Source organism: Melospiza georgiana, chromosome 4, assembly GCF_028018845.1.
Source record: "Melospiza georgiana isolate bMelGeo1 chromosome 4, bMelGeo1.pri, whole genome shotgun sequence".
NCBI lineage: Eukaryota > Metazoa > Chordata > Aves > Passeriformes > Passerellidae > Melospiza > Melospiza georgiana.
In genome coordinates this window covers 12,643,730-12,660,832 of record NC_080433.1, presented here as the reverse complement: position 1 = coordinate 12,660,832, position 17,103 = coordinate 12,643,730, and the positions used below count along the sequence as shown (strand labels likewise).

The following is a 17,103-nucleotide window of genomic DNA, read 5'->3' as shown; positions in this document are numbered from 1 at the left end:
GCCTGGAGGAGCTGCCTACAAGAAACATCAAGGAGGTATGAAATTATAGCAATATGGAACCCTTGCAATGTAACAACAATAGAACTGTTGCACTGTAATGACAACACAGGACTGTGTGAGTAGTCCCGGATATTAGCTGATGTCAGGCATGCAGGACGGATTGTCAGGCATACAGGATGGGCTTCCCAGGATGCAGGATGGATTTCCCAGGATGCTGGTTGCTGTCAGGGATGCAGGATGGACTGTCAGGGACGCAGGAGGGGTTTCCCGGGATGCAGGATGGGTTTCCTAGGATGCTGGCTGATCCCAGAATGCCGGTTGCTGTCAGGGATGCAGGACGGCTTTCCTAGAATGCTGGATGACTTGTCAGGGAGGCAGGACGGGTTTCCCAGGATGCAGGATGGCTTTCCCAGGATGCCGGTCGCTGTCGGGGATGCAGGATGGCTTTCCCAGGATGCAGGATGGATTGTCAGGGACACAGGACGGGTTTCCCAGGATGCCGGTCGCTGTCGGGGACGCAGGATGGCTTACCGGGGATGACGGTGGCGGCGGGCCCGCCCCGTGGGCGTGCCGGGGCTGGTGCCGGCCCTGCCGGTGCCGCCCGGCCGCAGCAGCAGCGGGAGGCGGAGGAAGCGGCGAGCGCGGCCGGGCAGCGATCGGGGGCAGCAGCGGCCGCCGTGTCCCGTGAGGGCCGGCGGGACCATCCCGGGGGAAGCGGCCGGGCAGCGGGGCCGGGAGGCGCCTGCTGCTGCCGTGCCGGGCCCCGGTGCCGCCTGCCGGCGGCCTGACATGAGCTCGGCGCCGGCAGCATGGCCTGTGCCCGGAGGGACGGCGAGGCGGACGGCGAGCCCGACCGCTCCCTGCGGCACATGCTGCGGGCCATAGCGGAGGAGCGGAGCCGCGCCGGGCTCCGGCACGACGGCCTCGGCGGCCTCGGTGAGTCGGGCGGGGCGGGCGGGAACCGAGCCGGGCCGGGAGAGCCCGGAGGCAGCAGCAGCACCCTCAGCCCCGGGCCGGCACCGCGCCCGCTTCCCAACAACACCCACAGCAGCAGCACCTGTTGTGTTCCACGGGCACGGCCCCTCCTGCCCGCCCCAGCCCTGGGGATCATCCCCGCTCCATTGTCTGAAATGCCCTTGTGGGGAAAAACGCTCAGGCAGCACCGCGCACATCACCCCGTGTTGTATTTCTGAAGCGTATCGTGTGTTTTGGGATGGAAACAAGCGATTTTGGGCGCCTCTGGGCAGCGCTCGCTGTTGTGCGGCTCTCTGGAGATTGCGAGGCTGGCGCCTCCCTGCTCTGTTTAAATGACTTCACTCTGCTCGCCGCGCTCTAGTAAGCACAGGATGTTGTGGCTCTTGCAGGTCGGGTAATTTCTTAAACCGTGGAGGATTTCTTGAGCTTTCTGTCTTGTTTGTTTCCATCTCGACTGATGTCAATTTCACCCAGCATGTCTTTAGGTTTTGGCGAAGCTTATGCGCTGCAAAACAGAAGTTTCAGGTGGAAATTCGGTCGACTTTAGGCAACAGAATGGTATGGCAGCTCATTAACCAAAATTGTTCACATCAGGAAACTCTTCTGGCCAGGCTAATGAATATAAATTACTTATTTTTATATGCAGCAGTAGAGATCATGGAAATTGTTCTCTGCATCCAAAATTTCTGTCTACCTTATTCAAAGCTTTTGTAGAGCCAGAACTGGACCTCTGTTCTAAGGGGGTGAATATCCAGAAGTTCTTGCAGGGGCAGTGCTTCAAATGATGAAAAGTGATGTACAACACTTGTTTCTCTTCATTAATGACTCCTCTCTCCTCAGCTTGTTTATAAGGCCCCAAAAGTCTCAGCCATTTCTGAGTCTTTGTTAAAAGCTCAGAATAAGTTCTTATTCAGGTTTTACAGGCTCTGAGGTTTGGATGAACATGGGGAATCTCTGGTTCTCTGCCTTTGTGCATCAGTTTGTCTGTCAGTGCTTGCTGTGGTCTCCTTTGGAAGGAATGGGCTCTCTGTTCTTCCCTTTTGCTTTGCCACAGAGTGGACTCTTGTATGAACAAAGAGAAATGATTCTTGGTTCTTTATGCCTTTTTTTCTGATAGAATTGGCTCTCTGGGATGTAATGTAGTGTTGAAATGTTACAGGGCCTAATAAAGCAAGTAAAATGTTGTGGCAAAGAAATTGTAAATGAAAATTAAATGCCTGTGAGATAGCATTCATTGGAAAGCTTCTGTCAGGTCCTGTTTGGCCATCTCATGTTTGAATTTGTGATAAAGAGAAATATCGCCATCACTTTCTTCTGCTAAAATTAGGAAAGGGAAAATCTGTGGCAGCTGGTAGGACCATGCAGATACTTCTTCTCTGCTTGTGTTTGAGCACACATCCACAGCAGCCCATCACGCTGAGTGGCTTTGGGACGAAGGAACAGCACAGTGGAACTCCTTTCTACCAGGTGAAGAATAGAAAGGTGAACCTCAGGAGAGCTGCTTAGCTCGTGGCACTGAGGGGCTGCTCCTGGCTGTGGAGATTTGCATTTTGCAGTGTGTTCCCTGATCCTCAACATCATCAGTCTCAGCTGATGAGAGCTCTTTCCCCTCAGCTGTGATTTGCTGCCAGGTCAGTAAACTGTTTAAATACCTCCTTTAGGAAAAACCATCTTTAGGAGAAACTGTAGATGAAGCCAAGGTGTGATTTTGAGCTTAAACTTGTGTATGTCTGCCTTGTACAAAGCTGTTGCAAGGCGCAGCTGGAATAGCCTGGGCTGTGCTGGGCTCTGGCAGCACAGCAGATTTTTCTCAATTTCAGAAGTCATGGAAGCAGTCACAGTCCTGTCTGGGTTCAGCACAGAGGTTCTGTCTGCCTTTTGTGCCTGGGTAGCACATCACCTGTGGGGCTTTGGGAGCTGCCCACCCACAGCTGGTTTTATATTTGTGGTGGGGTTTTTTGTGGTGGCCGTGTCCTTCTGAGCTGTATCAGCAGGTGAAACCTGTTGTTTTCAGTTCCCTTCAAATCAGTTGGCAAAGACTCCAACAGTGGCTTTTCCCTGAGTGCTGCTACTCTCCCAACAATAAAATGGGACTCACTGGGTCCCATTTTCTGTATTTTCTAGAAGTGAGCCCAAGGAGGAGAAAATTGCCATTTTTGCTGACACTGAGGTTTGGCGGGAGGAATTGCTTTGTTTCAAGAATGTCACATAAACATTTTGACAGGCTTTGTTCAGAAAGGTAAATCCCCTCATGTGATGGGATTTTCTGTAATGTCCTGTTTATGTAAACACTTCAAAATAATGACTCATGTCATTATTTACCAGGCTGGGGAGGGTGATGTCTCTCCAGGAACTCTTGGCTGGCTGCTGGTGTCACCCAGTTGGACAGCTCTGGTGTTTGTTGTTCACTGAGGCCCCTCTGAAATGCTGCTGGTTGCAACACTTCTGTGGCAAAACACTTCTCCTCCTGAGGGAAGGATGGATGTGCTGTGTGTGTCCTCAGCCAGGCTGCCAGAGACACACTCCTGGCTCTAAAGTTATTTCTTTTTTAACTTTTTAAGGGTCTAAAGTTTCCTTTTGGCCAAATCCCTGAACTGGGGAGTGTTTTATTTTTGGTGGTTCCTGATACTAATGTGTAACATTTTCAGATACTTAATTTCCTGTCATTGAGCGACAATTTGCCCTGCTTTTGGAGTAGGAGAGTGGGTTTGGGTGGAGTGTGGCTTTATTCCTGCTGGAATTTGGGATGAGTAAGAAAAAATAAATGGGTAGATCTGAACAATCTCTTGAACTGTGGCTAGTCTGTAATGGGGACATGTGGTGGGTCAAAAATGGAGAAGTCCTAGAGAGTGGGAAAAGAAGGTGAGTGCAGCACATGGGGCTTTAACAAGCAGCTGAAAACTGAGGTGTGCAACAGGAACCTGTTCCAGGTGCCAGCAGAGAGGCCCAGTGGTGTTCCCTGTCATGAAGAATTCCTTCTGCTTGCTTTCCTGTGGATGTTCTGGGACTGGAGCAGAGCAGAGTGTGCTTGGCCCAGGGGCAGCAGAAACAGGAATGCTCATCCTCAGAGCCAGAGGTTGCCTGGGCTTGTTTGTGCAGCAGTGCACAAACCTCAGGGCTCATCATGTGAGAGAAAACTGTGCTGTGATTCATGGGCCACATTGATGAGTAAGACCTGGAAAGAATTCTTTATCCTTCCTGAGAGAAGGGAAGGTGAGGTGGCACACAGCAAATGCTGGTCCCTGTGGTGGAAACAGTGTGGGGAAAACGATGAAGAACAGGGGAAGAAATTTTTTTGGAAAACAAAAAGAGGTTAAAATGAAAAATTAGGAGAATTAATTTGGATTTGAAATATTCCGGCCTTAATTCTTTCATAGTGTAGTAACTTTTAATTAAATTATAATATTCCAGAAGGATGTAATTGTGTCTGTAACTTTGAAGAAAGTGTATCCACAGAGTAGGTGGAAGTGCCTGCAGAGGATTCTCTGCAGCACAGAACTGGTTTGACAGGAGTCACTTTCCAGCAGACACAAAACATTCTGCATTTGTGGTTCTGGGAGTTGTGGAGTCAAAGGTGAGAAACTACAAAAGCTGCAAAGCTTTTTCTTCTTTTGATCTGTCAATGAAAATCACATCTGTCCTAAAAAAACTTAAGACATGTATACAACCCAATTCACCAATGAGGGTGTTTTATTTAGAACAATTTTTTCACCTTAAAAAGACATTTTTTATTATTTTTACTTTATTATTTACACAATTCCTTTTGCCCTATTTATAAAGTGCTCTGCAGCTAATGAATATGGAGTGTTCACTAAAAAATGCATAGCCAAATACTGAGGAGAAAAAAAAGATACTAATGTAAGAAACTTACAAATAGTAAAATAAAAAAGTTCTTATAGTGGAGCTTCCTTATCAGTCAAAACCAAAAATGCCCCCCCACAACATTCAACCAAGAGGAATCTGTATTTCTTTTCAGGAAGAGTTCTAGAAAGTGCAAATACAATGCAAGACCAGAACAGGTTATTTAAATCAGAGTCAAAGTAGATACTTTGATTTCAAAGTGATTCAACCAGTTTACCCTTAGGTAAATACCCTGAGGTATTGAACCTCAGATTTGTAGTTGGATAAAGATGAGCAAATAGCCAAGAAATTCCAGTGTGAAAGATAGACTATTATAAAACTGATTTGCCTTTTTTTTTTTTTTTTCTTTTTCCTGGCATTGAAAAATGTCTGGAAAACATTTCTGCAATCCCATACAAGAGGACATTTGATGTGTATGAGCATTGGATGGGGTTGTGTGGGAGAAACCACAGGTGGAGCAAACTCAGATCCAGTGGCTTTGTCCAGGGGATGGGAATGCATTTCTGCTTGTCCAAGGGTTTTGTGTCCTGAGATCCCATCCTGTCACTTCTACAGCCAAGTTTAGGAATTCCCTGTGGGGTCAGGCCATGCAGAACAGCAATCTGGGGCCAAACTCTAGGGCTGCAGCTCTCCAGGGTTAATCCCTATTTCTGTGAGGTTTTTTTTGTTTGTTTGGTTTTGTTTTTTAAAGGGGATTCATTTAAAATTCTGTTCTGATTGTTCCTTAGAGCCTTGTTCATGCTGCTGTCACTAATAACCTGTCAGGTTTCCATCACCCACTGGTGTATTCAGGGATTTGTCATGTGGCTGCTGAAGGTTGGCTTCTGTCTGGAGTGTGACAGATACTCCATGCCACATGGATAATATACCAAATTCTCTTTTATTACAGCTTTCACACCTTTTTATACCAGTTGGGTTATTAGTTTGTTCTTTCATTTAAACAGAGATGAAACCTTGTGGGATTTCTCATGTCCTGCTCAGGAGTGTACACGCTCAAATTATCAAACTCAGACTGGAGATGCTGAAGTAGAGAGGCAAGATTTTTCTAAAAACTAGGAAAAAATCCAACACCACCACCCAAAAAAAAAAAAAAAATCCCACAAAATACCTTCCAGAACATTGTTGCCTTACCAAAATGAGCAGTTAAGTTTCTAAAGCATGGCATGTTGCTGCTGTTCATTTGTGGATGCTAGCAGAAGTTGCTGGATCTCCTCTTTTTTGTTGTTTCCTCTTTTTTTTTTTTTTTTTTGTTGTTTCCTCCTTTTTTTTTTGTTGTTTCCTCCTTTTTTTTTTGTTGTTTCCTCCTTTTTTTTTGTTGTTTCCTCCTTTTTTTTTTGTTGTTTCCTCCTTTTTTTTTTGTTGTTTCCTCCTTTTTTTTTTTTGTTGTTTCCTCCTTTTTTTTTTTTGTTGTTTCCTCCTTTTTTTTTGTTGTTTCCTCCTTTTTTTTTGTTGTTTCCTCCTTTTTTTTTGTTGTTTCCTCCTTTTTTTTTGTTGTTTCCTCCTTTTTTTTTTGTTGTTTCCTCCTTTTTTTTTTGTTGTTTCGTATCCTCCTTTTTATATAAATAAGACCACCCATCTCTTATTTATGCAATACTGTAGCTCTAGCAACATTAACTGCTTAGTTTTGTTGTCCTGTTAGTGTGCTCTAAATCTTTAGTAAATTTTAAATCCATTTGGGAGTCTTGAGTTCTGTTTTGGAATTTAAGATGGGTGGGAGGTTTGTCTGAGGGATTAGGACACATCTTACCTGTAAGTTTCAGGATGGACCTTTCAAAGATTTAACATTCCATCTGTTTGGATTCTTTCCAAGGAAAGAAAACTGGAATTTCCTGAAGAATGAAGTGTGCTGGTCTCCCCTCTAAGTGTTAGTGTTCAGGGTGCTGATCAACAGAGAAAGCTCAGAGGATGCAGGCTTTTCAATAGCTGAAATATACAGTGTCAATACCTGAAACAGCTGAAATACACAATGTCAATAGCTGAAAAATACACAGTGTCTCATGTCCAGCTGCATTTCTGGAAAACCAAACCCCTGCAGTTAAACAGTGACTGATGATTATTGCATCTGCTTACCCCTGTAATCTGGCTCAGTAGGATCACGTAGCAGCTCACCGATGTTTTAGAGTATTACCTGGAAGTGAACAATAAAATGGAAAGAGAAAGTCTGTACGAAATCAATTCATGGTGTCAGGAGCCCACTGAATAGTGAAGCTGCTTTTTACAGAGAGCCTTTAAAAGTGTGTGTGAAACAAGCTGGTTTTTTTTGTTAACCCAGTCCCTTGGGTTAAGCAGGGTGAATTTCAGGGAAGCAAGGTTGCTCTTTTTGGGGGAGTGTGCTCATAAAGAAGGCTTTGATTGCCTTTCTCTGTGCAGGAAATAAAATGCAGGATACAGGAGCAGCAGATACAGCATCCTGCTGCTGCTGTGGAGTTGTGGTCACCTGGGCACACTGCAGCACTAGTTCTGTTGGCTGAAGTTAATCAGATGCACCAACACTCCTAAGGAATTTTTTTCCCCCTGAATTCTTACTGTTTAAGGCGCAAATCATATTATGTGAAGGAACAAATTATAAGGGACAAAAGATATGTGGATTATATTATTTATGTGAAGATTTATAAGGTTTTCTGCAATCTCAGGGCTTTAAAACAAGATTTTGTTGTTTTGGTTTACCTGGTCTCTAGGATAGACAGTGCTAGTACTATGCAGAAATTGAACCCTGAAAACAGTAATATTCTTTATCTTCCTCCTCTGGGCGTTCCCTAGACACGTTTTCTTAGGGGCCACAAGTTAAGTCCCTTTAGGTGAATGTGTATTTTGCAGGCAGGTGATGTACTGTGATGTGAAGTTCATTTTGGAGCCATCTCTGTCCTGCCACAGCAGTGAGGAAACTGCTGCTGGTATTGAGGCTGCATTTGGTGTTTCAGGGTATTTTTTTGCATAATTTTCTTTCTTATCTCAGAAGGCAGAGCAGATGTCAGGCAATCATCAGTCCTTCCATATTTGAAGTATTCTGGGTTGTTTCCAGGTACAGCAGTGTGCTGGATGTGCAGAAGTGCATTTGAGGTGGCCTGATCTCTTGAACTTTGTGGTGTTTCCCTGTGGAAAATGACATCATTGGGCTTTTTGTTCCTCCTTTTTGGGCAAGATGTGCTCAGTGATTCAGGCTGAGGCTGCCCCTGGTTTTGCTGAAAATCTTTGTGGCTCAACAGTGACCCAGCTTTTCATGAGCTCCCATGGCAGGAATTGCCCTGCCACCACACCCAGAGTGATTTCAAGTGTCAGGAATATTGTTTTAAGTGTTGCTCCCATTTTTATCAATCTGTTGGTGCAGCATTGTGTCAGGTGTTCTGTAGGAATGTGGGTGAGCACTGAGGTGGGGTTTCCTTTGAGCACATGGAGGTGGAAGGTAGATTATTTCTGGTTTGCTGTGTCTGGCAGTAACATAGGGAGTTTTAGCTCCAAACTCTGTTTGCATGTCTTAAGCTTGGATAAAAGGCAGAAGTGTGTTGGGAGTTCTTGGTCCTACCTTGCAGGGCTTGGTGTGGTCAGCAGGATCTTGAGAAATGGATTAAAATGCCAGTGAAGCTTTGGCTGTCTTTGCACTATGAAGAGCTTGATTTGATTTGCCTGGAGATGTTGAAACAAAATGAGGGAAGTGTTTTGAAATGCATTTATAACATTCTGCTAAGAGCTGTGAAGGATTTCCCTGGAAATTTATTCCCCTATGTTGTTGGAGAGCAGATCCAGGAGATGTTGGATGTCTAGCAGTGTGACATTTCCAATAAGAGATTTTTTTACTTACCTGCCTTAAAGGACCCTGAGAGGTGGGTTTCAAATTTCCATAAAACTCAGTGCTCTGTAATATAAAATAATAAAATAACAACACACAGGGTGTGCAGTATGAGAGAAATAATCAGTCTTGGGATGAGTTTATTGCCTCAGGGAGTCACTCCTGCTTAGTGATTGCCTCATCTCATCCTCTCAGAAGGAAAGCAGCAAGTTCATGGCAGTACAACCTGGAGATAAAGCTCTGTAAACTCTGGTGTCTTTCTGAATCATGATGATCCAGCTTTTTATATACTTTGCAGGAATGTTGAGGTACCTTTGTTTGTTTGTTTGTTTCTAATGAGTAGTTTAATTCTGCCTAAATAATGAAGGTCTGAACAGATGACCCTTGTTTTTCATAACAAGGGTGACTAAACTTTACTCAAAACATCATTTCAATTGTTAGTAGCCCATGTTTTACATGATTAAAGAGAAACTGATTTCATCCTCTTTGATCTTTGAAAATAAAATCATAGATTGCATTATGCTGAGTTCTTTGCTCTGACTCTTCAGATTCATTCTGGATTGTTCCTCATCAGTGGCTTTTCTTTCAAAGGAACAACAATTTAAATGTTTGCATTAGGTGCTTTAAAAATGACCAGAATGGAATTATGAGATTTTTCCCTTTCTTCTGTTCAACAGCTGTCAGTCTAACTCATTTGGTGATAGATTTCTAAGTACTCATATGTGTGTGTATATTTAATAGGATGCATTAATCCTGTGACACAACAGAAGTATTTTTGAATGGAAGAATGATCCTTTTGCACTTGTTCTACGCTTGAGTAGCATCCTAGAAGTCCTAGTTGCTCCTAGAAGCCAATAAGGAAAATGTGGTTGTGAGTCTCAAATGGAAAAGTGGAAAGGCAGGCAAAGTGTGTGATCCCAAGTACTCTGTTTGCCACCTTTACAATCTTGCTGTCTTGAATTAATTTCTAAAGTAACATTTCTAGGTATCTTCAAAATAAAGAGACAAAAAGTTTAGACTTGCTGTGTTGCAGCTCACTCTGATGTTTTGCTCTGAGGCTGCTGTAGCTGGTGCCAGCAGCTGCACTCAGTGTCCTGTTCCTGGAGACTGTGCTGTCTTCTCTGTCCTCTCTTCCCTCCTGTGACATGGCCAGGAGCTCCACCTGGCCTGTAAATAACATAAATTCTGCTTTATTAACAAAAAACATATACATGGAGTTGTCTGTGATTTTTTGTTTTGCAGCAAAACTTGAATTCTCTGAGTTCCTTTCAAATTTGAATTATTTTCTACAACTGCCAGAAATGAAGAAAACTCCAGGTTTGATTTTTTTAGCTTATATTGTCCTGAATGGGTCAAAAAGGGAAAATCAAGTGTAGACATGTCCTTCCTCTGTCTCCTTTTCTGGTAAGAAACTTTGAATGAAATCACAAATGTTTCTTCAGCAAAATGCTGTGAAGAATGCAGCAAGTAAAAATGTAATGCTTACCTTGCTTGTCACTGTCTGTGAAATCTGGGGTTGAGGGCATTTCCTAAAATTTACAGAAAATGAAAGGATAGGGAGAATTTGGAGTTACAGTGGTTATATCTAAAGCCTTGGTGTGTCTCTTCAAATGCAGGATCTGTGCTTCAGTGCTGTAATGATTAAATAGAAGAATGTTAGGATTTATATCATTTACTTCTAAAAAGTAGTTGCAACATCAAAAGGCAATAAACTGTGTGATCAGAATCTCAGGGGAGGATGTTTGCAAGCCCAGTGGTGGGCAGAGGCAGTAAAAGACCTTGTGGTGCTTGTGTGTGGAATTTTCTAAGGAAGACTTTTCTTCTTCAGCTCACATGTTCCTGCCTGAGACCTTGTCACTGTCATGAGACAGGAGAAGTGATTTCTCAGGAGATAAAGGTTGTGACTTTCTCTGGTTGTTTTATAAGCCATTTTTGTAACTCTTTTTAGCCTGTTGAGGGTGATGTGGTGGGTGAGAGGGGAAGGAGGTCGGAAATAGCAGAGCAGAAGTGCTGAACAATAGACACGTTGTAGTTGGAGGCAAAAAGCTTCAAAGTCTCTTAACTCTTTAGTCAGGATTCTGTTCCCTTGGCCAGGTTGCTGCAATACCCCCATGAACAAAGCCTTCCAGTTCTGCAGGGATTTGCAGCTGTGCACATCTCTCCTTTGGATGAGGAACTGGAGCAGTGATGCTGGTTACCAATGGAAAGGGATGGCATGTTTTCAGTAGCTGAAATATTAATGCAAGACTAAACCTCTGTTTATGAACTAGAACAGCAGCTTTGCAGTAGCTGCTCTCTCCCTTAAGGAGCAGGGTGCTGGCTTTAGGGCAGTTTTTGGGTTCTGTCTGACTGAAGGTGGTATGTCACATCTGTTAATAAAATTCCCTCCCCTCTCCTCTCCCAATAATGACCATTTCCACAGAGAGACAATTTTTTCCTTGCTTCCAGTTGTTTGGTTTTGGACTAAAAGAAATAATTGTGCTTTACTTGGGACTGTCAAGAACTGTCTGTTTCCTCACATGTATGAGGTGCCTGCAGCATGCAAACCTGGGGTGCTGATGAGGACATTGATGCTCTCCAGCCCTGCAGGGCAGCCTGGCTGTGCTTTCCTGACAATTTGATGGTTTCACAGGAAAGTGAGCAGCTGTTAGAGGAAACATTTTTCTTCCATACACAACTGTGATTTGTTTGAAGAGAGTGGCCTGCATGTGCCATGAGAGGAGATTTCACTGGGGTGGAGGTGAGTGGGCAGGCAGTTCACTGTTATTTCTATCTAAACAGATATTTGTATTTGTTGTCTTAGAAACCTGCATTAACAGTAATATCAATGCTAAAGGGAGTGCTGTCTAAATAGCTGAAATATCCAGGCACTGGCAAAGACACTCAGTTTGTTGGACAACCCAACCCTGAACAACCCTAAATAGGTTTTTTTTAAGTGCTTTTATTTTTTTTTAAGAAATACATCCTTCTTTAGACTGGTTGCCTTATGTGAGCATATAAGGTTGGGCACTCAGCTAAGAGATGGCAGTGTCAAACAAGTTTTTTTTTTTAAATCTTGGCTGCTAGATAGGTGAAAGTGTTGGTTGTCAGCTTCTAGAAGTGAGTGGGTTTGTGGTGTAGAAGGTAAGTGAGAATTATGGCTTCCACTGTAAGGTTGCCAAGAGCTCACTCAGAAAGATGCTGCCGATGTTTCCAACCAGAAGAGAAACTGAATTTGGAAAATGCCAGTCTGTGAGAGCAAGTATGGCCGGGAAATAACTCTGCTTCTCTGCCAGCTGCTGTGTGATAGCTGCTCCTTCCTTCTGCCTTGACAGCAAGCTGCAGCCTGGGCAAAGATAAGGTGATGGGGGAGGTACACACATGAAATTATCAGTAACAACCACAGTCTGGGTAGTTTTGTAAGGCTGGAATACTTTTAAAATACAATTTGCTGGTTTTACCTGACCTACCACAGTAGTCTCTCAGATAGGACTTTGACAGTGGTGTTTATTAAGTGTGAAAATGGGGACCTTGGATGTCATAAATTTACAGAAGCAGCAGTCTGTGATCAGGGGGGTTGCTTTGGCAGAGAACAAAAATAGGATATATTTTAGCAGTGAAAACACATATTTGTGCTATTATAGACAAGTTTGTGCACTCCAGCAGGGCCAGCACGCTTTCTAAGTTGCCAAGTGACCTTTCCAGCTTGGATCTAGGTCTTGGAAAGTTTGGGACTGTTGCTGGGTAATCCTGAAAGCAGCAGTAGGAAATGTGTAACCATTTGTCCCTCTTTCACTGGATTTAGTGTCTGCATCCAGTGGGGTTGCCTCTGTTGAAGGAGAATGTGTACGCCTGCACTAAATCCCCAATTAAGCCAGCTCTGAAGCACAGCAGCTTCTCTGCAGTTTCTAGGAAAGGCATAACAAGGTGATTCCTCTGGTGCTTCCCTCGTGAGTAATTTAAATGTGTGGATTTAAGGGATGCTGCAGTCCTTTGGGAATTGCACATAGTTTGAGAGTTTGGGTGCCATTTCCAGAGAAGTGAACTACCACATGCATTGAGAGGCTGAGGTACAGCAAAGGAGCTGACAACTGTTGGATGAGAATGGATTTATTATTGCTGTGCACTGCAGTTCAGTAGCAGGTAACCAAATCCTTTCAATTGTGTTGACCCTTCCCAGAATTAGTACTTAAAGTAAACTGTCAGATGTCTATAAAATGCTGTCTTTATTTTTGGTCTTTCGTACTGACCTGTCATATTTGATGATTTTTTTCTCTAAATTTATCTTCTAGGCTTACTCTTGTTGGAAAATATTTCTCATGTTAGTATGGTTCCATTTGGATTTTACCTTTTCGAAGTGCAAATCTGTAGATGGTGCACAGTTGTTTATGCTTTTTAATTATGCAGACTTTGAATGGCTTTTGAGTATTAACTGAAAAGATGGTTTCCTCAGCATATGGTGTAATAGTAAAGAAGAGACCTGTAGAAAGATGTATGAGCTTTAGGAATACATTTTACAAATCTTTTTTCTAGAGGAGATTGTGTTTGTCTTGTCAGCAATGGTGCTATGAAGCAATTTTCTGTGGTGGAAGAAGTGCTGGTAAAAATGGAAATGGAGAATTGAAACAAATGTGGATGAAAGAAAGTAATCTCTTTCCCACCTTCCACTTCTGAGTAACACAGAAACCATCCCAAGGAGAGTAAAGCAGAAAACTGCAAAGCCCTGAGTCCAAACTCTGAGATTTTTTGATGCTTTTGTGCAAGTGAGCACTTATTTCCCTTCAATATTCTCACTACTTGCATGAAATGAAGTGACAAATAAGCAATACTGGGTTTTTTTTCCAGGATGTGAGGAATCAGAGTCCAAATTTGAGGAAGCTCTGAAACCCCAGCTAGACTTTGTGACCAGTGTTTAACTTCAGTCATGTTCAGTTATGCTTTTCTTTGTCGCTTTTAGTGGACTTTCAAAGTACTACACAAAAATTTGCCTGTCCTTTGCATTTTGGTGGCCAGCATCAAGTGCATTCCAGTGCTGTAATATTTGACACTGTATGGCTGTGGTGTCAACCTTAGCATAAGTTGCAGGATCAACTGAGTTGTTCTCTTCATGTGTCTTCAACTTAATAATAATGTGTCTTCAATTTAAATAAACTATAAACTTGTGTTGGACTTCCACAAGGTCATCCTGTGCTCCTCTACATGGGAGAAAACAAAGGGAAAACAAACATGGTAAATGTAATCAAAGTGGCAGATTATAGGTGAAGTTCAGAAAGTCGAATTAAAAGTGTTCCAGAAACTGAAGTTTTCTAAAGTGATCACAAGTACTTTAGAAAGCAGTTGGGGATATAGATAAGATATGTTATTGATATCTAGAATGGTGAGATGAGTACTGGGCAGAAAATCTTAGTTTGGTGAGAAAATAGGTAGAAAAACCCCAAAACCAAAATAAAACCCCAAAGCTGAGAGAATGCCTGTTAACCCATGGTGTACCTTCTCTCCTAAGGTAACAGCTCTCTGTGGGAGCTGTCCTACTGGCCTTTAGCTGTATTCTATTTAAGGAGGTGCTCAATTCACCACAGAAAAACCAATTTGGTCCTTAACAGAACCCCTTTGTGTTGTGTATTGTTGTCCTTTGGTTGTGCATTGCAGATGTGCCTAAAGCCACACTCAAGTTTACTTCTGTGAATCCCTTCTCTCTTGGGTGAAATTCAGTTAAAAAAAATAGCAGAAAAGAATTGTTTGGCTTGAGAAACATCTGTACAGGATCTTAAGTGCAAGGGAGGAAAGTGAGAAACTTGTGTTGGTCGATTGCTCTTCAGTGCTAAGAGCATTCCTCAGGTGGGTGGAATTGTTTCTGTTGTTGATGCAGTGGGTTTCTACAAATTTAATCTTGGAAAATTAAAGCACATGAAATATTGAACTTTGCTGTGTGAGGTATTGTTGATAAAGATGTATTAAAAGTGAGGAGCTCTGGGATGAATTTTCTTGATGCAAAGCTGTGCAGTTTCACATGTGGTTGTGAAAGCTCTAATGTTCTCTCCTTTAGGTCTGTAATGTGTCCACTTGTGCACAAGCACATTGGAAATCTGCACTGTTCTTCTGCCTGTGCATAAGGCTTCTTCCTTTTAGTTGTGCTACAGCTCTGCAATGAGGTCTGAAGAGCAGGGAAAAAGAGGAAATAGTTTTGTGGTTGGGTTTAGCCAATTAGCAAACATCATCTTCACAGAGCAAGCTGGTATTACCTACTTTGAGACCTGTAATTGTTCCTGTGTTCAGTGCAATCAAAAGTGCAGAAAGTTTCTGTGGCATTGGGTCATTTTTAATATTGTAGACTTGAAAAGGTTCAGAGAAGGGCAGTAGAGATGCTATGGGGATGACTTTTGTACACGGGATACTTCACTAGCAGGGTAGGACTTGTCAGCCTGGCAAAGGGATGCTCCAGGTCCTGTGTGCCCCAAGATATTTGTGAAGTAGTTGGTGTGAATACAGTGTGTAGGCAGGAATCACTCACTGTGCCTCTCTGTGAATAAAACCATTGCTTAAAGTTGGAAATTGGTAGGAAAGAAAACCCCTGTTAGTGAAGAAGAGAGACTGGGAAAACTGATTCAGTGATCAGAATCTGAATTTACTGTGGACTATCAATCCTTATACACTGTTTTAGGAAGGCTGGTAATGCTTACTGCAATGATTAGATTAAAATCACATACACAAACTTATGCATATTACAACATCTCTGGCTTGCAGAGTTTAATGAAATTTTACTGTTCTGGTAAACCAGTCTGATTGAATCTTCTTTTAATCCTCAAAGTTCTGTTTGCTCTTGCCAAGGCATCTTGTTATCAAACCTCTTATGCTAACCAGGTCCAAAATCCATCATCTTTCCTGTGTCCCAATATCCCAATGTCTCAACAAACCCCCAAGCCCCTAAAAAACTCCCAAACCAAACCAGCTCCTGTATGATAAAAGCTGTGGTTTTCATGGTCACAAACAATTGTAGGTTGTGAAAGTCTAGGTGTGTCCAAGGAGATGATGCCCAGTAGTAGTGTTTCTCTATGAGATGTAATACAGAGGGAATTTGAAAAATTTCTTCTTTAATTTCATGCTATGCAGTTTTGGATTATCTGAATTTAGCTACTTTGTGGTATTTGTGTGCGGATCTTTTAGTAACTCTGTGGAATTACTGGATATATAACTTTGATCATTAAACTTCATTGTGCTGTACAATAATACCCCAGTGTTAATCCCAAGAAACTCCTAAGAGACAAGAAAAATAAGCTCTTTGTGTCACTGTTTAATGAACCAAGGCAGATCAAGTGCTGGCAGGGGGATGGTGTAGCAAGAGGTTAAACTGCAGTTCTGTGGTGTCCTGTCAGGACACTCCAGAACACTTGATGATACTTCTATTGATAATTGGTGTCTAAATAGCTCCTTGGTATCTTTCCTGTGTTTCCATGGATGCTCTTTGGCTCATCGCTGCTTATGCTAGAGTAATCTACATATCAGAGAGCATTTTTGAAAAAGAATGGCTTAAAGCATGTTTCTCATTAAGTACAAGTGAAATATTTGGAAGGTATTTATTTATTTAACTGATCTGTCTCTGTGGCAGGATGACAATATTGCCTTATCCTGACACATGGAAGGGTCAGGCAGGGCTGCTGAGTGACTAACTCAAATCAAAAGAGTTAAGGAGCTGGTGATGGGGGCAGACAACCCTCTTCTGGTGGTTTTTTGGCTTGACCTTTCATGACTTCTGTACAATCTGGATCGTTTGTGAATGCTTCTTTTTGAATTCAGTGTCTAAATATGTGAAAGAGTTTGTTCAGAATGGGCAGGTGCTATGGTTAGAGCTGTCTGGCTGCTCTCACTGTTTTATCTCCTGATTAGACTCCTTTCTCTGATTTCAGTGTGCAGAATTGTTGTGCCTCACAACCCTTGCACCCCCTCCAACTCCCCTTTGTTGCTGAGGAAGCAATTAAACCTTTGGGCCCTGAAATAAATGTTGAAAAAGACCCTTCAGGTGATGAGTTGTTAAGCCCTGCTCTCTGTGTTTTGCCCTCTACTTTGTGTTCTCCAGCTGGGCAGGTTTGCAAGGCCAGAACCCCTTCTGGCTGCCTTTTTCTTCCTTAAGCCCTTTCCTAGGTGAGCTAGAGCCATCTCTCACACCTTTTTTTTTATCCCAGTCCTGTATTTTCTTTTGAAAACCAGCTGAGACCTTCCTTTTCCTAAACTTTTCCTGTAAATTGTAGAATTGCTAGTTGTGTTTGAGGCCTGCTCTCCCCATTTCAGAAGTCTATAAATACCCCAGGGGCCAAGCAAAGTCCTTAAATACGTGAGACATGCATTAAGGGTTTGTAACTTTGACTGGCAGGGCTGTCTGTGCTCTTAGGCACAGCAGCAATGACCAGTACCTAAAAGGATTTCATGGTATTATATTCATTAATCTTGCTGTGTTCTGACTTTAATTCTGGGTAGATTAATGGAGAAGAGGCAGTTTCTGTCAG

The 17,103-nt window shown here is 42.8% G+C and overlaps 1 protein-coding gene across 2 annotated transcripts in view; it reads left to right on the top strand.

The window, feature by feature from the left end:
* The first annotated feature begins 809 nt into the window (after positions 1-809).
* Positions 810-17,103, top strand: part of KIAA0930 (KIAA0930 ortholog) — a 52,056-nt gene continuing 35,762 nt past the window's right edge. Inside the window, exon 1 of one of the 2 annotated variants that reach the window (XM_058023441.1) lies at positions 810-936. In XM_058023441.1, the coding sequence (XP_057879424.1) occupies positions 810-936 (127 nt within the window). The remainder of the gene's footprint in view (positions 937-17,103) is intronic. The other variant, XM_058023442.1, reaches the window with a different exon arrangement.